This window comes from Chenopodium album, chromosome 11 (assembly GCF_948465745.1).
Source record: "Chenopodium album chromosome 11, dcCheAlbu1.1, whole genome shotgun sequence".
Taxonomy (NCBI): Eukaryota; Viridiplantae; Streptophyta; class Magnoliopsida; order Caryophyllales; family Amaranthaceae; genus Chenopodium; species Chenopodium album.
The window spans coordinates 17746572-17771922 of NC_137844.1; the positions used below are offsets into that span (position 1 = coordinate 17746572).

Sequence of the window (25351 nt, forward strand, 5' to 3'; positions counted from 1 at the left end):
TAACTTTGACAAAGTAACCCCCATAATGGCTTGACACATTTGCGTGGCCACCCACATATAAGAGTAAGGTTTTGTTCTTTTGAGTTTATGAGCAGAATAGAGCAAATCAGATTGCAAAAGAGTAGAGCAGGTGACAGTAGAGTAGAGCAGGGCTCAACAGAGTATATCATATTTTAGCAGAGTAGAGCCAGAGCAGACCATAAATAGTTCAAAATAACAGGTTCTAAGTTACTACATCTAAATCAACTTCCCGTAATTAAAATATATTTTTTCTTATATTATATAATTAAAATCTTTCTAATATAATATATATCCCGTGCATTTTGCACGGGTACACTCTAGTTAATCGAACTATGAAGATGGAAACTTTTTCTTTTGATTAAAATCTTTATTCTCATCCAACGTAAACCTAGATACCTCTTATGTTCATCAATTAACAAACACTCAAAACTATTTTTTTATATTTTATTAATTCTTAACCACCTATTTATAAGCTAAATAATTAGGTTTATATCGTGTAGAAGAAGATCTAATCCAACAGGGAAACTAATTTATAAAAGATAATATTTTACAAATACTAGGTTAGATCTCGTGCCATGCACAATAACTTTTACTATGTATTACTCCGTATTAGTTTAACACCATATTTAATTATAAAAATATTTATTTCTAATTGCAAGATGAAATTATGTAACTACAAAGTTTTTTTAAAATACTATATTGTACAAAAAAAACTCGAAGGAGTATTACATGCATGATTAATTAAAATATCATAAATTATATCAAAGTTAGAGATAGGAAAATATTATTGCATAATATTTAAATATAACAATAATGTTTTTGCTGAATGTGTATAAATGGAATATAATTACCATTAAGGAATTGCATAGTAATAAATATTCTCTAAGAAACTTTGCGGAAAAAAAAAACTTTTGGCGAATTTTTTAACCAAAAAATAACATGTATCATTCCTGGTTTCGCCTTTAATATATAGTTATATAAATAGGTGGATAGACTATCATTAATCATTCACTCCATTGTTTTAAGTTATCAAAGTTACCGGTTAAAAGAGCATTTGTAATTTTTATATTGAAATTATTAAACACACATACTGTATGTATTGTTTATCAAAAAAAAAAAAAATTAGAGTAAGATTAAACACTTTTTTTTTAGTAAATATTTTTCCATTTACTTCATGTCAATTAAATTTTTTTAATTTAAGAAATATATTATTTGAAACATAGTATAGAAAGTAGTGAGATTGTTGAAAAAGAATAAACATACTCTTTCTATAATTGATTTGCTACCTAAATTATTCCTATAATTGTTTTGCTACCATCAAGGTTATTAACATTTTAATTAATTCTTTTTTAACCTTATTAGAAATTTACTCATAATAGGAAAAAAAAAAAAAAAAAAAAAAAGGAGATGACACGTGTCATTGCTGGTGTGTCTTTTAATACTGAGTTATTGATTAATGATTGATTAATTGCTATGGTCTTTAAATAATCTATCTTTACAAATTCTTAAATGGACCTGGTTCACATAAATTTATTATGAACCACTTTAGAGACGCTATGATTGTTTTATCAATAAAAGAGGTCACTATATTACAATAAGGGTTATTATGTTATAATAAAAGTCATTTTGGTATTATAAAGGCTATAAGATGTAATTTTTTTTTTAATGAAATTTCTTATATACAAGTCAATATGAATGATAAAGGTCATTATGTTAGAATTAAGGTCAATATGTTCAACATAACGTGGGACTTATGGTTTACAATAATATTAAAGGTCACACATTTTAAATAAAGGTTACTACGTTATAAATATGGTCTGAAATTAGGGTCATTATATTCAACATATGTCAGATGCTTGCGTATAAGCCTCAGGTCCATGGTCCACGCAAAGTTTTTTCCATCTATCTTCTACTAATCGAATTAAACTAACATATATATCCTAATAAATGAAAATAACACCAAAGTAAATAAGATAAACTGCAATAAAAGATAAGAAACTTTGTCAAAACCACCTTTTTATAATCTTTGTTTTCTTTGTTACCCTTAAAAATGTTGCTTTAAAAAAAAAAAAAAAAATTAATTCTCCAAAATGCGGATGTACGTTAATTTATTGTAAGACAAGTTAAAGTCATCTTAAAAGTATTTAAAGTTACTCTTTATACTACAAAAGTTATTATTTTTCTAATAATAAATTTTATCTTACAAAAAACTTATAATGTATTAGATTAATTATATTAGCCTATATAGTATGTAATCATAAATCTATAAGAAATTACACATTAAAATAAAACTCAAACCAATGACAATTAAAAGTTACACTTTAAGGGATTACAGTTACCATAAAAATAGTTAAAGTTAACCTAAAACTGACTGTCTTATAATAAAATTAACATACACCCGCCTTACACAAGACTTATTGAAATTCAAATTATAATTCACCACTTGTTGCAAGGAAATGAGCTTCGACTATTAAAGATTTAATGGTGATTTGTTCTATTGTTGGTGGCAAATTACAACAAAAATTTAAATTAGGTAGTTTTCTACAACATTTTTTAAAGGAGGCTGCCTAGGTTTTTCTCCCTTCTATTTTAGGGTTTTCGCTGCCGAAAATGGTGGTGGTTGAGGTTGGCAAAATCTCCATCGAAACTCACATTTCTCCAACCTCAACCACCACCATTTTCGGCGGCGAAAACCCTAAAATAAAAGGGAGAAATAAAAGGGAGATTTTTTTTTTTAAATTTTTTTTTTTTCATGTAGTTTAATTTTAATAGGTTTACACATTCTTAAACTATAGGGTTCTCTCCACCTTATTTTTGTTAATCTGAAGATATATATAGGTCAAGTTCACTTAACCTTGAAATAATAAATATTCAATAAATATAATTTTAGTTTTTTTTTTGAACAAATATAATTTTAGTTCGGTACAGATAAGTTTGTTTCTTTATAAAGAATAACTAGTTTTGTGCCCCATGCCCGGGCTGTTTATTAAATTTTAAGATAAATTTTTATTCTATATGTCAAATTTTAAAATATATCATTGATACAAAATTAGTTAGAAATTGATGTGTTTTTGTGACTATTTAAACTATGTAGTAGATATGTAATGACTAATAATTATTGGTGAAAATGTTTGATTAAATATATTTATAAAAATAGCAAAGTAAGCATGAAATATTAAAAAATTCTAAAAAGTAGCCAAAAAAATTAAATAAAAAAATTGTTCTAAGCCTATTGGGTCGACCCAAACCCAAAACGGACTAAGGTTGAACATTTCTAGACCCGTAGCCTTAAATGACTGTCCGAAATGACTCCTGACCCGACCCGATTGACAAGTCTACACACAGTAATAAAATTATATTAGATTGTGAAGTATATTATATTATAATTGATTTGAATATATTATAAATGGATGTGGTACCATACGTTTTGAAATACTTCTTTCACTTCAAAAAATATTATAATACAAAAAAAAATAAAAATTAAATGATAATTATTGAGAGTTATAATCTAATTATTTTTTGAATAAAATTATGATTTAATTTGTACATATGAAATACTAGTACTTTAGCAAAAATAAAACTCTAAACTAACAATTTTATCCTAAAATTCTATCCAAATTTGATTTAAATTAGAATTCTAAACTAACTTTTTTATCCTACGAATTGAAGTCTATATAAATCTATCCAACGTGGCGCGACACTTGGCGAAAAGTTGGAATGTCAAGAGTCGTTGTCTCGTGGCTTGGCTAAAAGTTCAACTTTATATAATAGTTTCATGTTTATAATGGGTAATCGGAAAAAATAATTTCATTTCAGGAAAAATATTTATTTTTTTTTTAGAAAAAAAAAAGCAATCATAATCAAAATAATTTCAGTTCAGCAAATTAAATTAATTTAGCAAAAAGAAGCTAAATTGAATAGGGTGTTAATGATTAAAAAAAAACCGCACATCATATCATATAACTAATATATAAAGCTAAACTTTTAGCCAGGCCACGAGACAACGGCATTTGGCGTTTTAATTTTTCGCCAAGTGTCACACCATGTTTGATAAATCTAGATAGACTATGATAATAAAGTTGGTTTAGAATTCTATTTTCAATCAAATTTGGATAGAATTTTAGGATAAAATTCTTAGTTTAGAGTTTTATTTTCGATAAAATAACAATATTTTATACGTACAAATTGAATTATAATTTTATTCAAAAAAAATATATTAGATTTTAACTCTCAATAATAATCATATAAATTTAGTTTTTATATTGAATATTTTTTAGAGCGAAGGGAGTAGTTCAAAATGTATAACATCCATTTATAATATATTCTAATCGATTATAATTGTATACTTCACAATAGACCTGTCGATTGGGTCGGGTCACAAGTCATTTCGGATTGGGTCATTTCAGGTGACAAATCAAGATATGTTCAACCCTATCCCAAAGTTTTGGGTTCGGGTCAACCCAACGGGCTTAGAACAATTTTTTATTTAATTTATTTTTGGCTAATTTTTTTAAAAAATTTCATATATTTCATGCTTACTTTGTTTTTTTTATATGTATTTAATCAAACATTTTCACCAATATTATTATTAGTCATTACATGCCTACTACATAGTTTAAGTCGTTATAAAAGCACATCAATTTCTAACTAATTTTGTATCAGTGATATATTTTAAAAATTGACATATAAATTAAAAAAATTCTTAGAATTCAATAAACAATCCGGACATCGTACAGGCACAAAACTAGCAACTAATATAAAGCTAAACTTTTAGCTAGGCCACGAGATAGTGACACTTGACATTCCAATTTTTCGCCAAGTGTCGTGCCACGTTGGCGGCAATTAATTATTAATGTTATACGTAGGATCTTTGAATATATATTTATTTTTAATAGGATAAAAAAGTTATTTTAGAGTTTTATTTTCAATAAAATTGAATAGATTTAGTAGGATAAAGAGTTGTTTTAGAGTTTTATTTTCAAAAAAACTTTGATGTTTATTTTTAATAAAATATCAATATTTTTTCTATAAAAAAAAACCAATATTTTTATACAAAATGGTGGATCCAGAGAGGTACAAACGGAAAAAATAAAAAATCAAAGAGACATATTATTATATATAATCGTTCTCTTAAGTCTTAACATGCAACCGGCCTTTCCGTAGATGTTCAGAGAAAATAAAAAAAGGATCACAACTTTAGACAACTGTTCTTTTTAGTTGTACATTATTACTTCTAATTTTTTTTAGATTCTCAAGTGATTATTAATCCATAAAATACCCATTAACGGACAAGTATGATTGTCAAGTAATTATTAATCCATAAGTAGAAAATTCAAATACTTCCTTCGTTTTTTAATAGTTGTAACAGTTTGACTTTTACACTATTCATGTATTTCACTTTGACAGTTTATATTTAAGTAAAAATATAGTCATGTGAGATCTTGTTAGATTCGTCTTGACTTATACAATTTTAATATCAAATATTTATAATTTTTACATGTTGGGAATTAAAGATATTAACGATTGAAAACATACATCGGTGAGCGTGAAAAGAGAAGTGTTGCAACTAAAAAAAAAAAAAACCCAGAGAAAGTAAAACTTATATAATTTAGATAAAAAATTTTATTTTAGGGCATGCCTGGAATTCCAGAAATTAAAAAGGGGTAATATCTGATGGGGTAGATTATACTTGAGTATTGATTTAGAGAGTAATAATTCATTTCAAAGGTTTGGCAAGAATCCTGGGGTAAAGACAACCACTTCATGGCAATCGGCGGCAACCATCATGTCGTTGATAAATTTGAGACCACCACAAGCATCGCCTCACTTGAAAGATCAAAAGTCCTAACCTTTTGTTTGACCATCTCTTCAACCAATGGCTTAATTTATGATACTTGTTCGTAATTCACCAGAATTGATGAGCTATGGTGGCGGCTAGCAGCTTCCATCGGGCGGCTATAATGGCGGCCAACAGCTTCAATTGGGTGGATTGATATGGAGGTGAAGGAGGTGAAGGAGATAGTATAAGCAGGGGAGAAGGAAGATACTAGGGGTGTCCATTCGGTTTTCGGTTTGGATTTAGCCCAAATCCAATCCGATCCGAAATAAATTTCGGTTTTTAATTTTCAAATCCAATCCGAATTATAATTCGGTTATTTGGATCCAATCCGAAAATCCGAATTAAAATACGTTGCTAATATTTTTGGGTCTAATGCGATTATAAAAATAAAATTGCAATAATACAATTCAATTCTTGAAAGTATAGTAGTACAAGATTTATACAAGTATTGAAAACATAGGTTTACATGATTAATATTGTTATAATCATAAGCATAGTTTAACATGATTAATATTAACAATATTTTTTTGTAAAATAACGCTTTCATAATTCGGTTATTTCGGTTTTTTGGATCCGAACAAGGTCAATCCGATCCGATCCGATCCGAAAATCCTAATTTTCAAAAAAATTCAATCCGATCCCATCCGATTTAAAGTTTGGATCTGATTCGAATTGATAATTCGGTTTGGATTGGATTGGATTTCGGTTTTTATCCGAATAATTGACACCCCTAGAAAATATAATATAACAGTGGAGAGTGTTTATTTTACGGGGGAGATTGTTACCCTAGGGGGGAGGTGGGTAATTATTAACCCCCTTTTTAAGAAAATAGATTACCCCACTAATTAATTACCCTTGATCCATACTAAAAAAAAAAAAAAATAGTGTATTTTTTCCCCACCCATTACACCCATTCTAAGCAGCCCCTTAAATTCAATAAATAACTCGTGTATTGCATAAACACAAAAGTACAAAACTAAGAAAACAAATACCGACGGAGTTTCCGAAGCATGGAAATGAGTACCCAAACATCATAGTGAGCAACTAAACAAAAAAAATAAGCAAATGAGTTAATACAGATTTACAGACTACACAGTCCCACCCAAAAACACATTCATTCACTCAGTATATTGTGGCGAATCTCACTCGATTATCCTTCGTTCTCCGTGACAGATTCTCCATGGCCACCGCCGCGGCAGCAGCAGCAGCAACTTCAATTGCCAAACTCGACACTTCTGCCTTTGCCTCGCCTTTCCGACGCCCGATCTCTCAGCTCCGCCTTGCTATTCCTTCACTTCGCCTCTCTCAATTTCGACCCTTGACCTCCTCCAATTCTTCTGGTATCCTTTCTTTTCTCTCTCTCGATTTCAATCTTTTTGATTTGTGATTACTGTACTTATTAATTCAATTGGTAGTGCAGCTGAATTATCTTTAGAATTTTAAGGCATTGTAATTTGATTTTGAATTGTAATCATCGTACTTGTTATTTCAATTACATACCATAGAACATTTGTGTATTAAATTTGCTTAATTAGTGAATTTGTATAGTTGGAAATCATGTTTGTTTATTTGATAATCTCAAGATTGCTGAATGAATTATTCTGATATGTCATTTTGCACTTCTGTTTATGAAGAATGTAGGTAGTTTTGTTACTTCCATAGCAGAATGCGAATGCGCCACATTTGGTTAACTTAATGGAATAATGTTGGAAATCATGTTCGTATTATTCGATTGTTACATTATCTGTGGTGAACTCTTCAATTTGCCATTTTGTCCTGTGTATAATGAGTAAAGTTTGTAGATTTGTGATCTGTTGATTCATCTTCAGGTTATGAAAGTATATACTCTTCAATATGCCATTTTGTCCTGTGTATAATGATTGTTACCAATGTGATCTTTCAGCAAAAAGAAAGATATTGCAATATGAAGAAATGGAATTGTAATGCGTGGATATCTATGAGTAAAAGTAATTTTATTATGCTTTTGAAGTTGTGTCAAAAAATTTAATGGAGGGTTGTTGGAAAACACATTGATATCAGTCTAATAGTTACGGAGTACTAATTAAGGTGCATACATCTTGATATGGTGCTAAGTACCAACTTGGACTTAATACCTTAAAACACATGAGCTTGTGCTCAAAATTAATAATCTGATATGCTCTTAAATTTCTCACTACTATTTAGAAATCAATTATCCGTTATAGTTTAAGATATAGTAATCATAATCGCTAAAAACTAAAGAATGTAATGTACGTATATATTTGTGCAGGTATATGATATAAGGTTTATACTTAAAGAATGTTTTGAGCTATTTTCAATGTTTAAAGGACTAAGTTTCAAATATTGCAAAAATTATACAAGTACTTAAGTTACATTATAATTATCGTTAGGTCTATATTGAATCATGTTCATTCATTTGAACTCCCTAAACCTTGCCATGGGAAAATTTGCTGGGTGGTGGTGGTTGCTTGCAAGCCTTACTTTAACTTGGTTGAAATAAGGGAAAGCTGTGTGTGAAAGACCCCTTAAAATTGTAATGTGTGACTTATGATGATTTAATCGTCGCTATAAGCCTGAAATCCCTTTTGATAAACATTGTCTAGGTTTCATTAGTTTTATTGTCAGAGTTAGCTTTAGCGTGGAGCCGTGGACTGCAGTCATTGCACTCTATCCTTTTTTTTTTCTTCTTCCATAGATATTGCTTTTAATATCATGGACAATACAACACTGGACTAATCTTCCCTGATGGACCCAGGGGTGCTTGTCAAGTTTTTGATTCCATTGAAATCCTCGTTGGGAGAGTATCAATACTCCAATACAATATTTCTAAATATTCCATTAAAGTCTTTGTTGACAGTAAATCCATTTGAAACCAATGAAATGGAATGCTGGAGGGAAGTAGTTTTGCCGTTTCGGAAATGGGAGATGCCTGAAAATGCTGGGAAACATTAAAATGGGTCATAGAAAGGTAAATGTACTGGAAGCTTCTTGAGCCACACTTGGCCCCTTATGAGAATACTCCAATACAGGGTTTTCATGTAAAAGACAAGAAAAGACTTTTGTGTGCTGGGCTTATAAACTTATAGATGGGCCTTAATGATAAAATTATACTTCAAATTGTTGGGTTTTTTTTTAGCTCAAAGCATTAAGAATCATTAATGATTTCAAAAATAAAAGAAAAAAACTGATGAAAATATAATTTATATAATAAGAAAAAAATATAGTTGTTTTCTATTTTAATTAATGTTTCTCCATTCCCTCAATTCAGCATTGGCGTTCCTTCATTTCTGAAACTTTTGAAGTTACCATGCTACCTGGTTTAAAACATCTTGATGATTGCAACATGTTCCTGCCATTAGAGATCAATATCTTTCTTAGAGAATACTGAAATCACTTCAGTATTGTTTTTGGAATAATTGAAAAATTAATAACCATTTTAAATTTAATTTTTTTGTATTAATGGGTTAATTCTACATCTATTGTTACTGTATAAGTTATGCTGATGTTTTCATTATATACTCAGGTATTAAAGCCCAGGTTGCAACTGCTGAACAAGCTGCTGTTGATACAGTGCAACAAGTTGAATCCCAGGTTGTTGTTGTCACTGGAGCTTCTAGAGGAATAGGGAGAGCTATTGCATTAACGTTGGGAAAGGCTGGGTGTAAGGTTCGTAGCTAACACATATTGGGTAATTTAGTGTAGCTAATCTCAAATTGAAGCTCTTACGGAACTCGATTTTGTTTCTTCCTCATTTTGTAAATTGTCTGAGTTGATAATCTTTACCCTAATTGAAAAGGACTTGAAAGAAGTAAGGAGAAATGCTAATTTTGAATTAAATATAACCTTTAAATCGGTCCCTAAGAGTCCTAACCATTTGAGTGTGAAAGTTTTGGGTTTTTAAATGAAATTTACATAAAGTTGGGCAAATTTGATGTTGTGGAAAAATAGAAATAATGAGATTGCAATATATATTTAGATCCTCATTTTGTTTTTTCCTTCTGAGATTGCTGGAGGATTTACACTAAACTGGGTTTCATAGCAATCAAAGCATGACCTCTGCATATTGTTTATTAAACTTGAACTGGATGTATTGCTACAGGTCCTTGTAAACTATGCGAGGTCATCAAAGGAGGCGGAAGAAGTATCTAAAGAGGTTAATATTTGTCTATTAAATTTTGTTGGACTTGTGAACTCAAAATTTAGATTTAAAATCATTGTTGCTTTTCATCTCTCACTAAAATATATTTTGCTGTTAGTGCATTTGTTCCATGTCATCATTAGATTTTCTGTACTCATAGGTCCTTGACCATTTGCTTTTGTTTGTCAGAGGGCTGTATAAGTATCCGTTGTGTTCCTATGTCACTAGAATTAAATGAGTTTGTAAGTAACTTTCTGAGAGTTATGAGACCTAATGGTCTAGCTACTTAGATTGTTGTTAATTTCACTTGGATACAGTTGTAGGCTGTTATGTTAAAATACCATTATGATGACCTGGAAGTCAGAAATCCTTGCTCAATATTATGAAAAGCATTTGCATATCAGAGATGAATGTTTTGTGAATCAAGTTCTCTTAGTTAATAATCTTTCTTTGAGACCATTTTCTTGTTTTCTTATTTGTTGGTCATTGGTTTGAGGTTACTATAATACTTCCTCTGCTCCCAAAAATATTGCACCATGTGGGGATTTACAAGATTTTGGGTATTGGAAACGGAAGGAGAGAGAGGCCAAATCATAAATTTGCCTATGTGATTGGATTCAGTAACTAAAGCAACAAGTGTAGTGTGAAAGGAGATATTTGTTTTTCTAAAATGGGTATGGTGCAGTATTTGTGAAATTTCCTTAAAATGTAAATGATGTAATAATCAGTGAACAGAGAAGTATATATAGTGTCAGTGAGCTAGTTCCGGTCATTAAAAAACAAATTCTTCTCTTAATGCTGTTGAAGGGTATTGTTTCTGAAGTTTGAGAAATAAGGAGCAGTAAATGGCATAGAAGCAACATTGTTGCTGTTGTTGAAGCTTTGGTGATATAAATGCACATTTTATTACTACCTTTGTTACATATTATGTGCAACTTTTGAATTTTTTATACCTCACAAATAATACCCTGAAGTTGCACATAATATGTAACAGAGGTAGTATTTTATTTCAGATCTCTTCCTTTTCTTTTATTGTTTCAAGACTTATTGTTTCTTTTAGTTTTATGAATATTTTTGTTTTAATATGCTCACAGATTGAGTCATGTGGAGGTCAAGCTCTTACATTTGGGGGTGATGTATCAAAAGAAGAAGATGTAGAATCAATGATAAAAACTGTGAGCTTCCTTGTTCTGTAATAAACTTCAATAATTCTCCAAGCACAATTTCTTATCTAAATAATTTTGTTTAACCGTCAGAGGAAAGTTATTAATGGACCTTATCTAAATTGCTTTTGCAGGCTGTAGATGCATGGGGAACTGTTGACGTATTGGTGAATAATGCAGGTTAAATCGTCTATCTCTATGACCCTGATTTCTTCTCCTAAATATTATGAGTTGATAGATCTCATCTGCTATAGACATTAAGTTTTTTTGTCAGTGAGAGAATTTCATGACCATAATGTTCCATGCTGTTTAGGTATTACACGAGATGGCTTATTGATGAGAATGAAAAAATCACAGTGGCAAGACGTCATTGATTTAAATCTCACCGGGGTGTTTCTTTGCACTCAGGTTTGTGCAATCATCTATACTTTGCGGTGTGTGGTCTATTGATTGTTAAGTTTGTAAGTATGACGAGTTGTTTCCTTGTTGCAGGCTGCTTCAAAAATTATGATGAAGAAGAGAAAGGTATTTGTAAATCTTGCTTTTCATGGTGAAGATTAAGCATGTTGAAAATTGAATAACCTGAAACTAAGAAGTATTAATATTCTGTTAATCAAATGATGCTTACATGTTGCTTTTTTGAATTTTCCATGACTCATTTACTTCTGGATGTTATTTGACTATATACAGGGGAGAATCATAAATGTAGCTTCAGTGGTTGGTCTTATGGGCAATGCCGGCCAGGCAAACTATAGTGCTGCAAAAGCCGGTGTTATTGGTTTCACAAAATCTGTAGCGAAGGAGTATGCCAGCAGGAATATTAATGCAAGTATTTACATTCTTAATCATCATATAAGCTCAAAGTATATATGCAGTAAGAGAATTACGAGACATAGTGTCCCCCCCTTTTTTTTTTCTCTCCCTTTGACATCATCATTATCACTGTAAATGTCATATAAATATTATTATATTGAGTATTGTGGTAACTGGGTATTTGGTTCACTGTTTTTAGCCTTACCAGTATCTAATATTTTGGGAAAGAGGAGGGGGGGGGGGGGGGGGGGGGTGGGGGGGGGGGGGTGGGGGAGGGAACCTTAAACCTAAGCCCATGGAGTCAGATTTATTGTCTAGAATTAAATCAATACCATTATTGCAGCTACTGCCTACCACTCATTGTTATCTTACCATCATCTCCCTCCTTCACTGTTGCAGCCCCCTCTCCTCCCTCCCTTTTTCTCCACTGCCATTGCAATTAAATTAGGAGTTTAGTGTATGTTGTGAAGTTTAACAACACTACAAACATTTGGGGATAAAGTGCTCCAGATCCAAGTATTGATTTGATCTGACTGGCACTTCTAGAATGCTAGGCGCTAGCATTTGGGGATCTCGTTGGCATTCCTTCAGATTGAAGTTGCCCAGTGGAGGGAGTAAAGAGGGGAAAGAAGGTAGGAGGAAGAGAATTGGTGGTGTGTGTGACACTGTTAGCACCAAAAATGGAGAAGTTTGGAGGTGAGAGGGGAGGAGGGAGCAATAAAATGTATTTGAGCAGTTATGAAATTTTATTTAAAGTGAACCAAACACCCGCGGCTTAAGGTATATGTGTTTTCAGTATCACTATACAACTATACCTCGGACCAGATTTTTATATGCCTTTAGTGTTCTTATTCACTGTAACTGACTGGCAATGTTTTATAGGTTAATGCTATTGCCCCAGGATTCATTGCCTCTGATATGACAGCCAAGCTTGGAGACGACATCGAGAAGAGAATTCTGGAGAATATCCCCCTTGGTAAGTCATGAGTGAGTAGCTGCATTATTTTTTATGAAGGGTGGTTTAACTATTTATATTTTAAAAAATTACAGTATATAATACAAAGGTGATTCTAAATTTCTAATGTCTTTACAGGAAGATATGGTCAACCCGAGGAAGTTGCTGGACTAGTGGAATTTTTGGCACTTAACCCTGCCGCGAGTTATATCACTGGACAGGTATTGCCGCTACTTTGTAATTTCGCATTTGATATGTTCAGTTATTGCGAACATATTGATTCAATATCTTGAGTGCAGGTTTTGACGATTGATGGGGGCATGGTGATGTAAGAGGTTCACTGGTATCAGATTAGCTAGTATTCATTTGGATTTACGGCCTGGATTGTAGTTGTTGAATTGAGACTGAGATATGGAAGGAAACTAGAACTCGTCGGTTTTTTCTTTCACTCTATAGCTGGTAACATTGACGGAAAGATTAATCAATGTCAGATTTTATTGGTTTTGCCTTGGAGCAGGCATGTTCAAGATTAATCCAGATCATGTTCCTAAATTTTTCCCTTCAAAAACATAGTTTTCCTTTAGGTTATGTTTGGTTCAATTGAGAACGTTGTGAAATGAATTCTAATATTCCTCAAAAGTGATTAATCTTTCCTCTGGAAGAAAACTGTCAAAGAATTCTGGAAAATGTTTTCCTTGAGTAGACAGCCAGCTGAAAGCATTTTTATTAAGATATATCAGTGTTGTAACAGTTGAATTAAATGAACCCTGATGTTTTTAGAGTTTTGCATTATGCGTAATATTATGCTACTCTATATCTTACAAATGCACAAAGAGTGTTGTACGATTGTTTTGTTGCCTTGGGGGCCTTGCCGGTTACTGCATTTTCTTTGCACAGAAAGACTACCCCTGTCCCCCAGATGTGTTCTCCTTAGGCAACGCCAGACTGCCCTGGGCAAATTCATTGTTTACTCTCGGCCTGGTCCAAGAGTAATCTGTTATATACTTGTATATATAAGTAGTTTCAACATGTTTTAATTTGATTGTCGCAGAACTTTTTATTAATTCATGCATAATGTGTATTGCATATTTTTCAAATCTGACTAAATTCTTGATCATCTTTAACATTGCCTTCCCCGAATCTGTTGCAGATCTTATGCAATATGACTGTTAAGTAATGTTATGCCAATGGAAGCAGCAGTTGGCAGTTGTCTTAGTGGTTACCAATAGCAGGGAGGTGTGCAACTAGTTTCGTTTAATGGTAGTTTCGTTTAATGGATGGTATAGGCTAGTAGGCAGTAGCCCTAACCTTTATTAGAACTCTTTATTAGAACTTATCTATTCTTCTTTGAACTTATTTTTGCTGAGCTCAAAAACAGTGAATATAAGGTGATAGGTGAACCAAACAAAACCTTTTATTAGTAGTAAATTTTCTCACCTTCATCCCAAATTATATTCAGCAAATAATGGTGAAAAAACATGTATAATGGCAAAACGGAGATAAGAGCAAAAAATTAATCTGATCTTCAATCCACTTGCAAAGCAAACATAAGCCAAAATCATGCTCAAGAAAATTCATTTCTATTCGATCTGTACAAAAGCCCATATCCTTGAGTTTAGACATCTCATTATAACACACAATAAATTTTATATAAATACTCAATACCCTCAACTATCGATTGTTCTCACACTAATGGAAGTGTGCACTGATTTTTCCTACTTTCCTAATAAAAAATTTACTGTACAACTGACAGATTTTTCTTCTGACTCATTGCAAAGTTGCAAACTAATCTTCGAACATACCCTCATCTGATATGCTGGGTGATTCTGTCCCATTCACATGAGGTTGGCTAGCATACTCAGCACTCAAGTCGCTTAGAATGCTGTAGTCAAAATCATCATCACTATCATCATCTAAACCTAAATCTTCGTCTGTCTGCCTCTCTGCAGTGTCCTTTGGTTGGGCTTCCCTATGCTTCATTTCCTCAATTGCGTCTTCATAAGACATTTCATACCAAACATTCCCCTTTCCAACAATAGATTTGTTGTGAGCATCTGTCATCCGCTCCTGTTTACTCTTCTCTGAGTTCTTTGGCTCTCCCCAATAGTCATAGCGATACAAGGGGTGAGAAGGGTCATATTGATCTTTGCCAAGAATACTGGGATCAACATATCTACCTGGTTCTTGAAGTGGTAGGCCAACAGCTCGGCGACTGCAATAAATTCGAGTCTTAGTACTAAGCAATCTAACGACATGTTCAACACCAGAACAAAACTTTAAAGCACTTAGTTTGTTAAATATAATTTACTGATAAATGTCATTTCTCAAAACCCTAGTATAAGTTGGCTTTCTTCGTGTGATGACTGCATCCAAATTGTCACATAGTCCATAACTTTAAATTCCAATAATTGAAGAAACACCAGGCTTTATATTCTTTTAGTCTTTGTTACCCACAGTCAGTTTGCTCTTACCCAGTTCTTTTCTGGGATGCGGGTGAGGAGGATCATACAGGTCAAAGGCCCGAAATAAGAAAAAAGTTAATGTGTCTAATGCACCTAAGAGTAGTGAAAATACCAGCTTATATCTCGCAGAAGAGCTTCTCTTTCCTCAAACGAACGACGCCAGTGGATTAAATCATACTCATCCATCTCTATGTTTCGTCTTAGTTTGTCAACTTTGTAGTTCTCCCCTCTTTCTTCTGCTTCCTTTTGAAGTCTATTGTGAAGCTGAAGAAAAGGAAAACATGTATAAGCAAAGCACTACGATAATGCACACGAATTATAACATCTCCTTGGTAATCAATAACTTAATACTAAAACAGACACCGGATGTGACACGTGTCACATCCCGGTGTTATTTTTTCCCTCCAAAACTCCCCTTCCCTTTTTAACCTTTTTTTTGTTTAATATTTGATTCTATAATAATATCTTTCCATATCTTTTATATTATTTTTATGGCAAATATATATTCTTTTTACTTGGTGTTCATTATTTTCTATACACATTTACCTAAATAATTATTCCAACTAATTTTAATTACTTTTTAAATGGAGAATTATTTAATTTTGCCAAAAACATAATAATACATTGATTCGATCATATTATAAATGTTAAAGAAATTACTTCAAATCCCTCAAAAAAAAAAAAAAAAAAAATAAAAAATAAAATTACTTCATCACTTAATTTATTTTTTTCAAATACCTCTAGCTAATATTTTATTTCAATTTCAATATAACTATGAATTCAAATTAATTACAATTTTGTTTTTGAAATTTTACTACTAGGTATATATTATCACAAATTAAGGATTTATAGAGTATAGTATAATTATAAAATAAATGTTTTGTTTGACAATTATATCATATGTCTAAATCTAGGGAAAGATAGAATATCAATCATTTTTTTTATAAAGTACATAATTAAAAAATCAATATCTTAGTAAAAGAAAAAAAAAAATTATCTTTGGTCAAGACACTTAATTGAGATGATAAATTTATTACATTTGACACACCATACTAAACGTAGTGACAATTGACATTTACTGTTGTATGTGTGTGTTGTGCACTTTTGCTAATAGTTTTAGTGGAGATTTTAGTCTTTTTTTTTATTAATTTTTTAGGTTTATCAAACCAAACCCCGCCTAAAAAAATTCTCGGGTTTGGGTAGCCCAAAAAATCTATTTTTGTTTAATTTTTTGCTTTGCCTATTAATAAAGATTATAACATTATAATTTCTATATATTTGATGTGTATATATGTTTAATCAAATTTTATTTGTTGAATATAATTAATTTTCTTAAAAAACATTATGTAACAAAACTGTGCCAAAACTTGCTGTCTTCTACATTATGTTTTTATTCATAGTGGTGGTATAAACTGATCATCAATGACCATAGGCAACTAAAATATGTCAATTTGCTCAGTAGTCCAATAATTTCTTTTCCCTCAGCTCATTCTCTTTAGGTTTTCTTTTTTTTTTTTTTTTTTTTTTTTTCCCCTTTTTTTTTCCTTCCCTTTTAACATGAAGAGGGGAGGGGTAGAGAAAATGAAGCATCTAAAAAGAGGAGCAAGTGATCAACCTGACGCTCAGCAAAAGCTGATTCCAAATCAAGTTCCTTGACACTTGTTTTCTGTCAACCACATGAAGAACATCAGTAGTAGTACTGCCAAACACGCCAACTCAAAACTATAATTAGTGATTTGGCAGACAAATTATGCTTACCAATATTGTTTTTGGCAACAGCGAGTTTTTATAATAAACTTTTGTGTGTTCCACACTATTTTGCTCATCAAACTCTTCTTCATCAGTCAGTTCTGACAGTTTCTTCCCTTTATATTTGTCAGGATTAGCCTCCATATCATCCAAAATCATTTGCTCAGCTACATTAATCTGCCACAGCTGCATGATATGGAAAAAGTAAATGGTTAAAGAACTTAGTCTTGCAAGCAGGTTTGACAATTAATGGGGGCATGGTGATGTAAGAGGTTCACTTTCTTCTAAATCTCTCTCTTTCTATATATGTTTCTGATTTATGTCAAAGTTATCTAATCTACATTACACACTACTTGCAGTGGCTCTTCACTTCAACAAAATCAGTGCATAGACTGTTGTTCGTTCCCTCTAACAGAATAGTTATACAACTAACTGACTAAGCTATATACTGTTTCGTCAAGATACAAAGTTTATCTTTCCATTGAATATATAACGATTAAAATATTTAAGATGTAAACATAAGATAGTGAAAGAGTCTGGAAAATCAACATCAACCTTGTTTTTACCTTGTCAACATATGGATGATCAGACAAAAGAGACTCTTCTTCTACTTTGATTCCTAAATCTTTTCTGGGAACAGGAGGCCTTCTACAATCACGCTGAATACAAAACAGCTTCAATTTAGAGTACAGACAGGAAAAACTTTCAAATAAGATAAGACACAATCACCTAGTCACCTACTTGCTTATATCTATTAAAATCACCACATGCAAATGTGATTTGTTTGAGAATAGCTTTAGATCATTTAAAATTTGAATCAAATCAAACTCCAACATTCAGCGGGGGAATTAACAACTTGAACAATGGATCCAACTTCTTTTCTTATAACAATTTACTAAAGGTATTAAACATAATTTTTACCAAAGCTAAGAGATCATAGATGGAGAGAGGATTTTCTGAATTGAGGTTGATAGAAAAACCAATGAAAAACAAAGCCGAAGGTTAAGATTGGAATGAAGACGTACCCTTCACGATTAATAACTGCTAGCCGGAATTAGGATGGTCATTAATTAGTAATTGGGACGATATCCTAGATGCCAAAGAAAAGTCTAGAGAGTGGATAGGTTCATAGGCAAGTCAAAAGCGATTGAAGATGTTAACTTCAAAATGACTGTTTTTCTTTTGGCAATCCGTTTGGAACTCCTCATTGGTCAACGTTCTTATCACCCTCGATGTCGATTGCTGTTGTGTATTCCGTTTTATATACAACACTCATGTGTATTGTGTATAATAGAAGATGAGGGAGACAGAGGAGTAAGAAAGTAAACAATATGCAGCTTCCACATGTCTGTAAGCTCAACATATAAGTCAACATGCAGACTCATCTTAATGTAAATAAAGGATGAAGGAGACAGAGAAGTAGGAAGAGTGAACAATATGCATATTTAGAAGTAAAACTATGCACATTTTGTTCAAAAATTATGTACATCGAATTTGAGTCGAAAAATATTTGCACATTCAGTTCGAAAAATATGCACACATTCAGTTCGAAAAATATGCACATTAAGAATTAAATATATGCACATAAAATCCTTCTCATTTTAAGGAACTTCTCATTTGACCCTAAATCTATGTGTGTGTGTGTGTGTGTGTGTGTGTGTGTGTGTGTATATACTGGTCTATGCTGGATTGCTGGGTACTGGCTAGAGAAAAGTTTGCCAGACATTGCTTTAGTTTTTCAGATCAAGGATTGAACTGTAAGGTCTGTAACAACCTCTCTGCAATCATAGACTTTTGGCTTCTTTACTACTGACATAAGCTGCGGAAGGGGGTAAAAAGCCTTGGAGAAATAATGGGTCAAAGAGTTAGGATACATCGCCAAGACGCCAAATGTATAGTGTGAGACTGTGAGCAAAGTAGCAAACGTTGCAGATAAGTATCAATGTTTCTTGGTATATAAAACACAGCAAGCTATGGAGAGAAGTAATATACTTACTCGTAATTCATCAAGATTTGTATCATCATCACGATGAAATATTGGTGGATATTCAAACCTTTGAAAACTGCAAAAAATGGAGACCAATGTTTTGAGTAAGGAGAATTCAAGGATCAAATTATTGAAAAGCAATTGAAAATAAAATAATAGAGTACTAAAATTTTGAGGAAATTAATGAGGAAGGGAACTGCTTACATAAGATGATCAATGTTTGGGTCGACAAAACGTAATTCAAGAGGAAATCTATACCGATAAGGATCTCTCTTAGCCTGAAATGCAAAGTAACATATCAGACACAAAGCCATTAATATGTCCAGTTACTAGCAAGATAAAGCACACTGGAACATGCAAATATACAAATTTGAAGACTAATTTCTATGACGTCTTTAATCTCCCTTGCAAATTTCTATGAAGTATTTAGTATCCTTAGATACAGAAAGGAAAATAAACAGAGAAACAGTTTACAGAGCAACAGTTTACAGCATCAGAACATGAGGAACCTCTGACCAATTTGCATCATAAGCAGATGTATTATAACAGAAATTAGAAAAAGACTTAGATAATGGGTTTCTTGATTCAAGTTCAGGTGCTGCTTACAGCTGCACCAATAGAATATTCTAGAACAAAGAACAACACAAAACACAAGTGTGAATATAACACACACAGACCACACACACACACACGCACACCCCAGAATAAATTATAATGCATGAAGTTGAGGATAGAATGGATAAATACAAGTCCCACGCACACATACCTACACCCACACGCATGCACACCCACGCGCGCGCGCGTGCGCGCACACACACACACACCAGGATAAATTATGATACATGAAGTTGAGGATAGAATGGATAAATACAAGTTTGACTGCTCATGAGTTCATGCGGCAAGTCCTGTAACTATCTGAAAATTCAGTTGCAACTCCATATGAATTTAGAGCATAGTTAATAAAGCAAGCTTATAACTAGTTATAAAAAATGAGGGGCAATATTGATAGGAGTGAGTCAAAATGTGTGGGTCCTCGGTTCTTCAAAGAGGAGGGATAAACAAAAAGAAGCAATGCACAAACAAATATTTGAATTACTCACCAAAATCTCAACCATAACACGCATACCAACTTTTATGTGCTGGCGAATCCAGTACCAATCATTGTTTTTAATAGGAACCCACCTGAAACGGATGGTGCACAAAAGCATATTAGTAGGGAAGACTCTCAGACAAAGGTTAGATGCTATAACTAACAAAGGCAAGCAATTGCTAAGAATCAACTTAGCTTCAGACAGATTCAAAGATGAAATATAGAGATTAAGTGAAGAAGAATAGAAGATGAACATTGGTTGGATCACATCTGAAAAACAGCAGTAGATTAGGTTGGTTATATGCTTTCGAGAGGCTTGCTCTCTCCCAAATCATAAAATACCTAACAGAAAACCCTCAATTATGTTTAGCATATATCCTTCCTCTCTCTAATATGGCTTATTTTATGAGTTTCTACCTTACCTAATTAGTTAATCCCTTTCTCCAAGCCAGTTGTTAACCATGGAACCAGTTCTTAGAAATGGCAGGGGTTATCCACTGGGGATGTCCTGCTGCCAATTTGCAGCACCTAAGGTTTCTTACTGACTTTCAGCATAACACATAAGTGCACTGTGCTCAAGGAGGAGAAGATAATAGGGCAATCAGCTTCCTTTGGTATCATGTTGGTGAGTTTTCTGGAGAGGTGATTGAATCTTTTAGATCTGGGGTCTTGTGATTTTATTTTGCGGGAGAGAGTAGCTTCTTACCGGTGGGATTACCTATAACCGAGAATTCTTTTCTTGTATGTACAATAACTGCAGTGCTGTTTTTCTTTTTTCTTTGACCCAGGAGGATTGTTGGCCCTCCCTTTGCACACCTCTCATTTCCATGTTATAAAAATTTACATTACGAAGGATAGTGCATGCAATTTCAATATTCATATAACTGATGTAAGAGCCACGAAAATCATATAGATAAAGAAAAGTGTTATTTATGAATGATACTGCGCAAAATCAGAAAATTGTTTGTTTGAATAGGCTGCTTGAGTATGTAATATGTGAAGAAACAATTCACATTGGACATACTATGCCCAGGATAACGAGTAGCCGGGATGAAGGTTAATGTTATCAATTATAAGAAAACAGTGTTTTTTTTTTTTTTTAATTTAATTTTTTTTTTATCCTTCCTAGATGTATCAGTTTTCCAGTTGCTAATTATCAACTAATCAACAGATTTTACCCAAAGCACAATAAATTGGGCAAAAACACATTTCTCTCACACTGAAGCACACTTATAATACAACTATATTACTTGTTTAAAACTCCAATATAATGGGTAAATAGTTGCATTTCTTTGTTTTTCCATCTCATACATAATGCACCAATATTTTTCTCTATTATGATGAGATGACAATAAGTCAACGAGTAAAAAAATAGGGAGAACCAATTGTGTTGGGTTAAGTATTCAAGTGGAGATTGGAAGATGCGGAGATTGGAACACACATCAGTAAGGATAGTAGAGGGTTGAAGCAAGGGGAGCTTTATAAGAGGCAAGGGAAGACCAATAATGTCTTGGATGGAATGAGTTTAAGGACATGGAGGAGTTGGGTTTGTAGAAGCATATAACATTGGACAGAAAGAAATAAAAGGAGAGGATCATGGTTGGCGAGTTCTGAAAATAAAATCTTGGCTCATGTAGTCGACACCATCTTTGGGATTGAGGATTTGGTTGTGTTATTGTTTTAATGAGATGACAATACTACAATAGTGACAATTAACAACTATATTCTCCTAACTAATAAATCAATTATGTATACCAAGCATAAAATTGCAAAGGGAATAACAGAAGATGATACTAAAACTATGATAATAGTTACATATGGCCAACACACCCTAAAAAAAAAAAAAAAAAAAAAAAGGAAATAAAGTTTCTCAGTTTTCACAAAGTGGCCCTTCTGAAAGGAACTGATAAAAAAATTCCAAAGATTTGAAAGTGTTCTAATTGGTGAGTAAACTGATCATACACACAAGGAAAAAAAATCTTATTGTAAATGAAACAAGAAGATAGGGGTACTCAGTTTTGTAAACTAGGGAGCGAGGGTAGAAGCTTAATTATTTAAGGAAGAATTGACAATCATACAGTAGACTACAAACAACAACAACAAAACCTTAGTCTCAGAATGATTTGGGGTCGGCTAACATGAACCGTCATAAGGAATTGTATTTTCCAACAAAACTAGAGAAACAAATAAACTAAAAAGGTTGGATTGTGTTCTTTTCAATGCTATCTCAGATTTAAGAAAAGGGAGTAAAAAGCAATATAGAAAGAAGGAAAGAAGACCAAGACGATGGATATATTACCCTTCATACACTCCTCCAATGTCCACAAATGCTCCTTGATATAGGTGTAAAGTAGTCACCTGGCCAAAACAGATCTGCATCCAAAGAAATAGTGTCAAGTGTGATCTGTTACGTGAGTGCAATTGCAGGCAGTCATCAATTAGCCAAGAAAAAAAATCAGTTAGAGATGGATGGATGATGTAACATCCATATTTGATCAGGAGACAGAGAGCATCTCACTCAAACCAGTAAAAATCTAGAGATTGGTGGTCCAGCAGATACCAGTAAAGAAATGCAAGCCATACTTCTAAATAGAAAGATTCATCTACAGTTATAGTCAACTACTCAAGAGAGTCCAGAATAACTTACTTGTCCAGGATAATAGAACGGTAGTTCATACTGCAAAAATGGAAATTGATGATCAATCAAGGGCTCTACATGTCATGTAACAACATCTAAGTTATAATTAGTCAATTAACAACAAACTACCATTCCCTCCACATAATCTTTTCCTCGTTTCCTTCTTCCTGGATGATAATCTTGATCATGCTGCATAAACATTGATAATTTCAAGACTTAAGCAATATGAATGAGTGAATCATTCTAATTAGTTACAACTCACAAACAATAGCAAAACCATAGCATTAACAATTACAATATACCAACCAAACAACACGTTACACAAACTGAAGCCTAAACAGCATAAATCAATAGGCAACTTCTAAAGATCTAACCTAATTTCATCAAAAGATGCCACAATAAACTAACACATTTTAACAACACTCCCTAATTCATCTACAAATTGGCGTGGTAGATATAGAAGCACGCAACCTTATCCTTAGAATTGTTAATGTTTCACTACTCTAGCATGATATCAACACAATCTAAATTGGGTCAATCATAATCTAAAAACTAAGGAGCAAAATTCCAATTATAGAATCATTCAAATGCCTTGAAAAAGAATATAATTTCGGGTTCTCATCAGCCAAATGTAACACATCAATAACCAAATTCATGGCAATTATACTCAATTATTGCTAGAAAAACAAGAGAAAGTGAGAGAAAAACAACCTCATACGACTCTTCTTCCAATCTATCCTTGTTATACTCAACCCACTCCTGGTATTGCTTAAGAAACATTTTATACCTATCCATTGACATCCCTTCTTTTTCCCTAATCACATTATCCAAATCCTTGATATCAACCCTTTCAGCCATCATCTTATGACCTTCCCTAATAAACTCCAGCTCCTTCCTATCAACCTCCCAACCCCGAGGTGGCCAATCGCGAGGCGCAACGTGCCGAACAACCAAGGGGCCATCCCAGTAAGTCTTCAAAGGCTCCAAAATCTCACCCTTAATATCAAACTGTTTAGCAAAATAGTCATCCTCAGTCAACCCCATTTCCTCCATTTTCTTCTTCCTGTAACTGGGTTTCAACATCTTGAATGCCTCAATTGTTTCAGGGTCTTTCAATGCAACTTCTTCCCCTTCATTGAGTGATTTTCGGGCGAAATCGGCTTCAGGAGAGAGAATCTCCTCCCATGGCGCCCAACCCCGCTCAACCCAGTTCCGCTTTCGGGCTTCTTCCTCGGTTTCCGAGTCTTTCGGGCCGAATTGCTCGAGGAATGTCTCGTCAACCGGGACTTCATCGGGAGCATAGGCATTTGGGGGTTTGGGAAGAAGAGAAGGGGTTGAAGAAGAAGAGAGAAGAGAGAAATTGGGGAAGAAATTAGGGTTTTGGAGATTGGAAATTGAGGGTTTAAGAGGGGTTTTAGAGAGGAGAGAGAGTGGGAGGAATTGAGAGGTTTGAAGGATATGCATGTTTTAGTGCAGATGTAGAGTGAAGAAGAAATGCTTCACTCAGGAAGATGGAGTATGGTTGGTGCTAATGGATAGAGTTGGTTTAAATCGTTGCACGGGTTTAATATGCATGAGGTGTCAATTTGGGTCGGGTTCAGTTAGGTCTATTTGGGTCGGATTTAGTTTGAGTTTGATTTACTCCGTTAAATTATTGTGTCTAAGCAACATAAATCGAGTTCAATTGGGTCGGGTCAGTTTTTAATACCTCTGTCTTTAAATTATTTATTTTGTTTTGTGATGAACCTAGATGTTAATGTTTGTTAGATTGTATGATCTTTCTTAGATAAAAAAATTTAGACTTTTAGAGTGGTAAAATTTGAATATGATTAAACGATATTAGCTTCACAAATTTGATCTACTGTGCCATATAAGAAAGTTTCAAATACTACGTAAAAAACCATATTATTATTAAATCATTGGCATGCTTGAAGGTCCATAAAACCCCAAATTTAGAGGCTCTGAGGCAGCCCCTAAGGACACGAAGAAGCTGCCCGCTTCACCCTTCCTAACCCACACTTTAAATTAGATTGCTCAATGAGTACAAAATTACAAGCTCTTGTAAATATTACTGGTGATTAATAGTGATAGAGATAGAAATATATCGGTGTCAATCTGGGTAATTAAGTCGAATTTGATTGAGTCGGGTCGAAATAAATCTAGTTCGAATTTGACTCATGTTAAGTTATTGTTGTGCCTACACAAACAAGTCGAAATTTAGATTGAATTACTTTCGGATTGGATCGAGTTGGGTCGTTTTGACACTTTGACATTACTTCTACAATCAATGCTTATGTTAAACTAACCTTTTAACATTAATAGCCATCAAATCATGGTATGATAACAAACATTTAAAAAACAAACCGCCCTTGTAATGTGAAACCTTGGGGAGAGGCGATTAAATTAGTACTACAAGAATTTGCCGTTACACATCAAGTTGCCTATAAACCATTTTGCCTACATAGCTACGCCAAGTTAAACATTAGCGCATCATTA

The 25351-nt window shown here is 33.0% G+C and overlaps 2 protein-coding genes across 2 annotated transcripts; one reads left to right on the top strand and one right to left on the bottom strand.

Annotated features, from left to right (window-relative positions):
* Window positions 1-6927: 6927 nt before the first annotated feature.
* On the top strand, window positions 6928-13762 carry LOC145568682 (3-oxoacyl-[acyl-carrier-protein] reductase 4-like). Its single transcript, XM_081628104.1, has 11 exons — window positions 6928-7200; window positions 9384-9526; window positions 9960-10013; window positions 11093-11173; window positions 11296-11341; window positions 11475-11569; window positions 11654-11686; window positions 11852-11986; window positions 12857-12950; window positions 13068-13150; window positions 13229-13762. Exons 1-11 carry the CDS (start codon window positions 7041-7043, stop codon window positions 13259-13261), a joined length of 957 nt encoding a protein of 318 aa, XP_081484230.1. The 5' UTR covers window positions 6928-7040; the 3' UTR covers window positions 13262-13762.
* A 715-nt stretch (window positions 13763-14477) lies between these two features.
* LOC145567465 (protein PLASTID TRANSCRIPTIONALLY ACTIVE 10-like) lies at window positions 14478-24374 on the bottom strand. Its single transcript, XM_081626754.1, has 12 exons — window positions 23567-24374; window positions 22985-23044; window positions 22865-22894; window positions 22517-22590; window positions 20228-20309; window positions 19332-19405; window positions 19137-19203; window positions 17707-17799; window positions 17150-17326; window positions 17007-17057; window positions 15504-15655; window positions 14478-15141 (listed from the first exon to the last, which is right to left on the bottom strand). Exons 1-12 carry the CDS (start codon window positions 24317-24319, stop codon window positions 14715-14717), a joined length of 2040 nt encoding a protein of 679 aa, XP_081482880.1. The 5' UTR covers window positions 24320-24374; the 3' UTR covers window positions 14478-14714.
* Window positions 24375-25351: the final 977 nt, after the last annotated feature.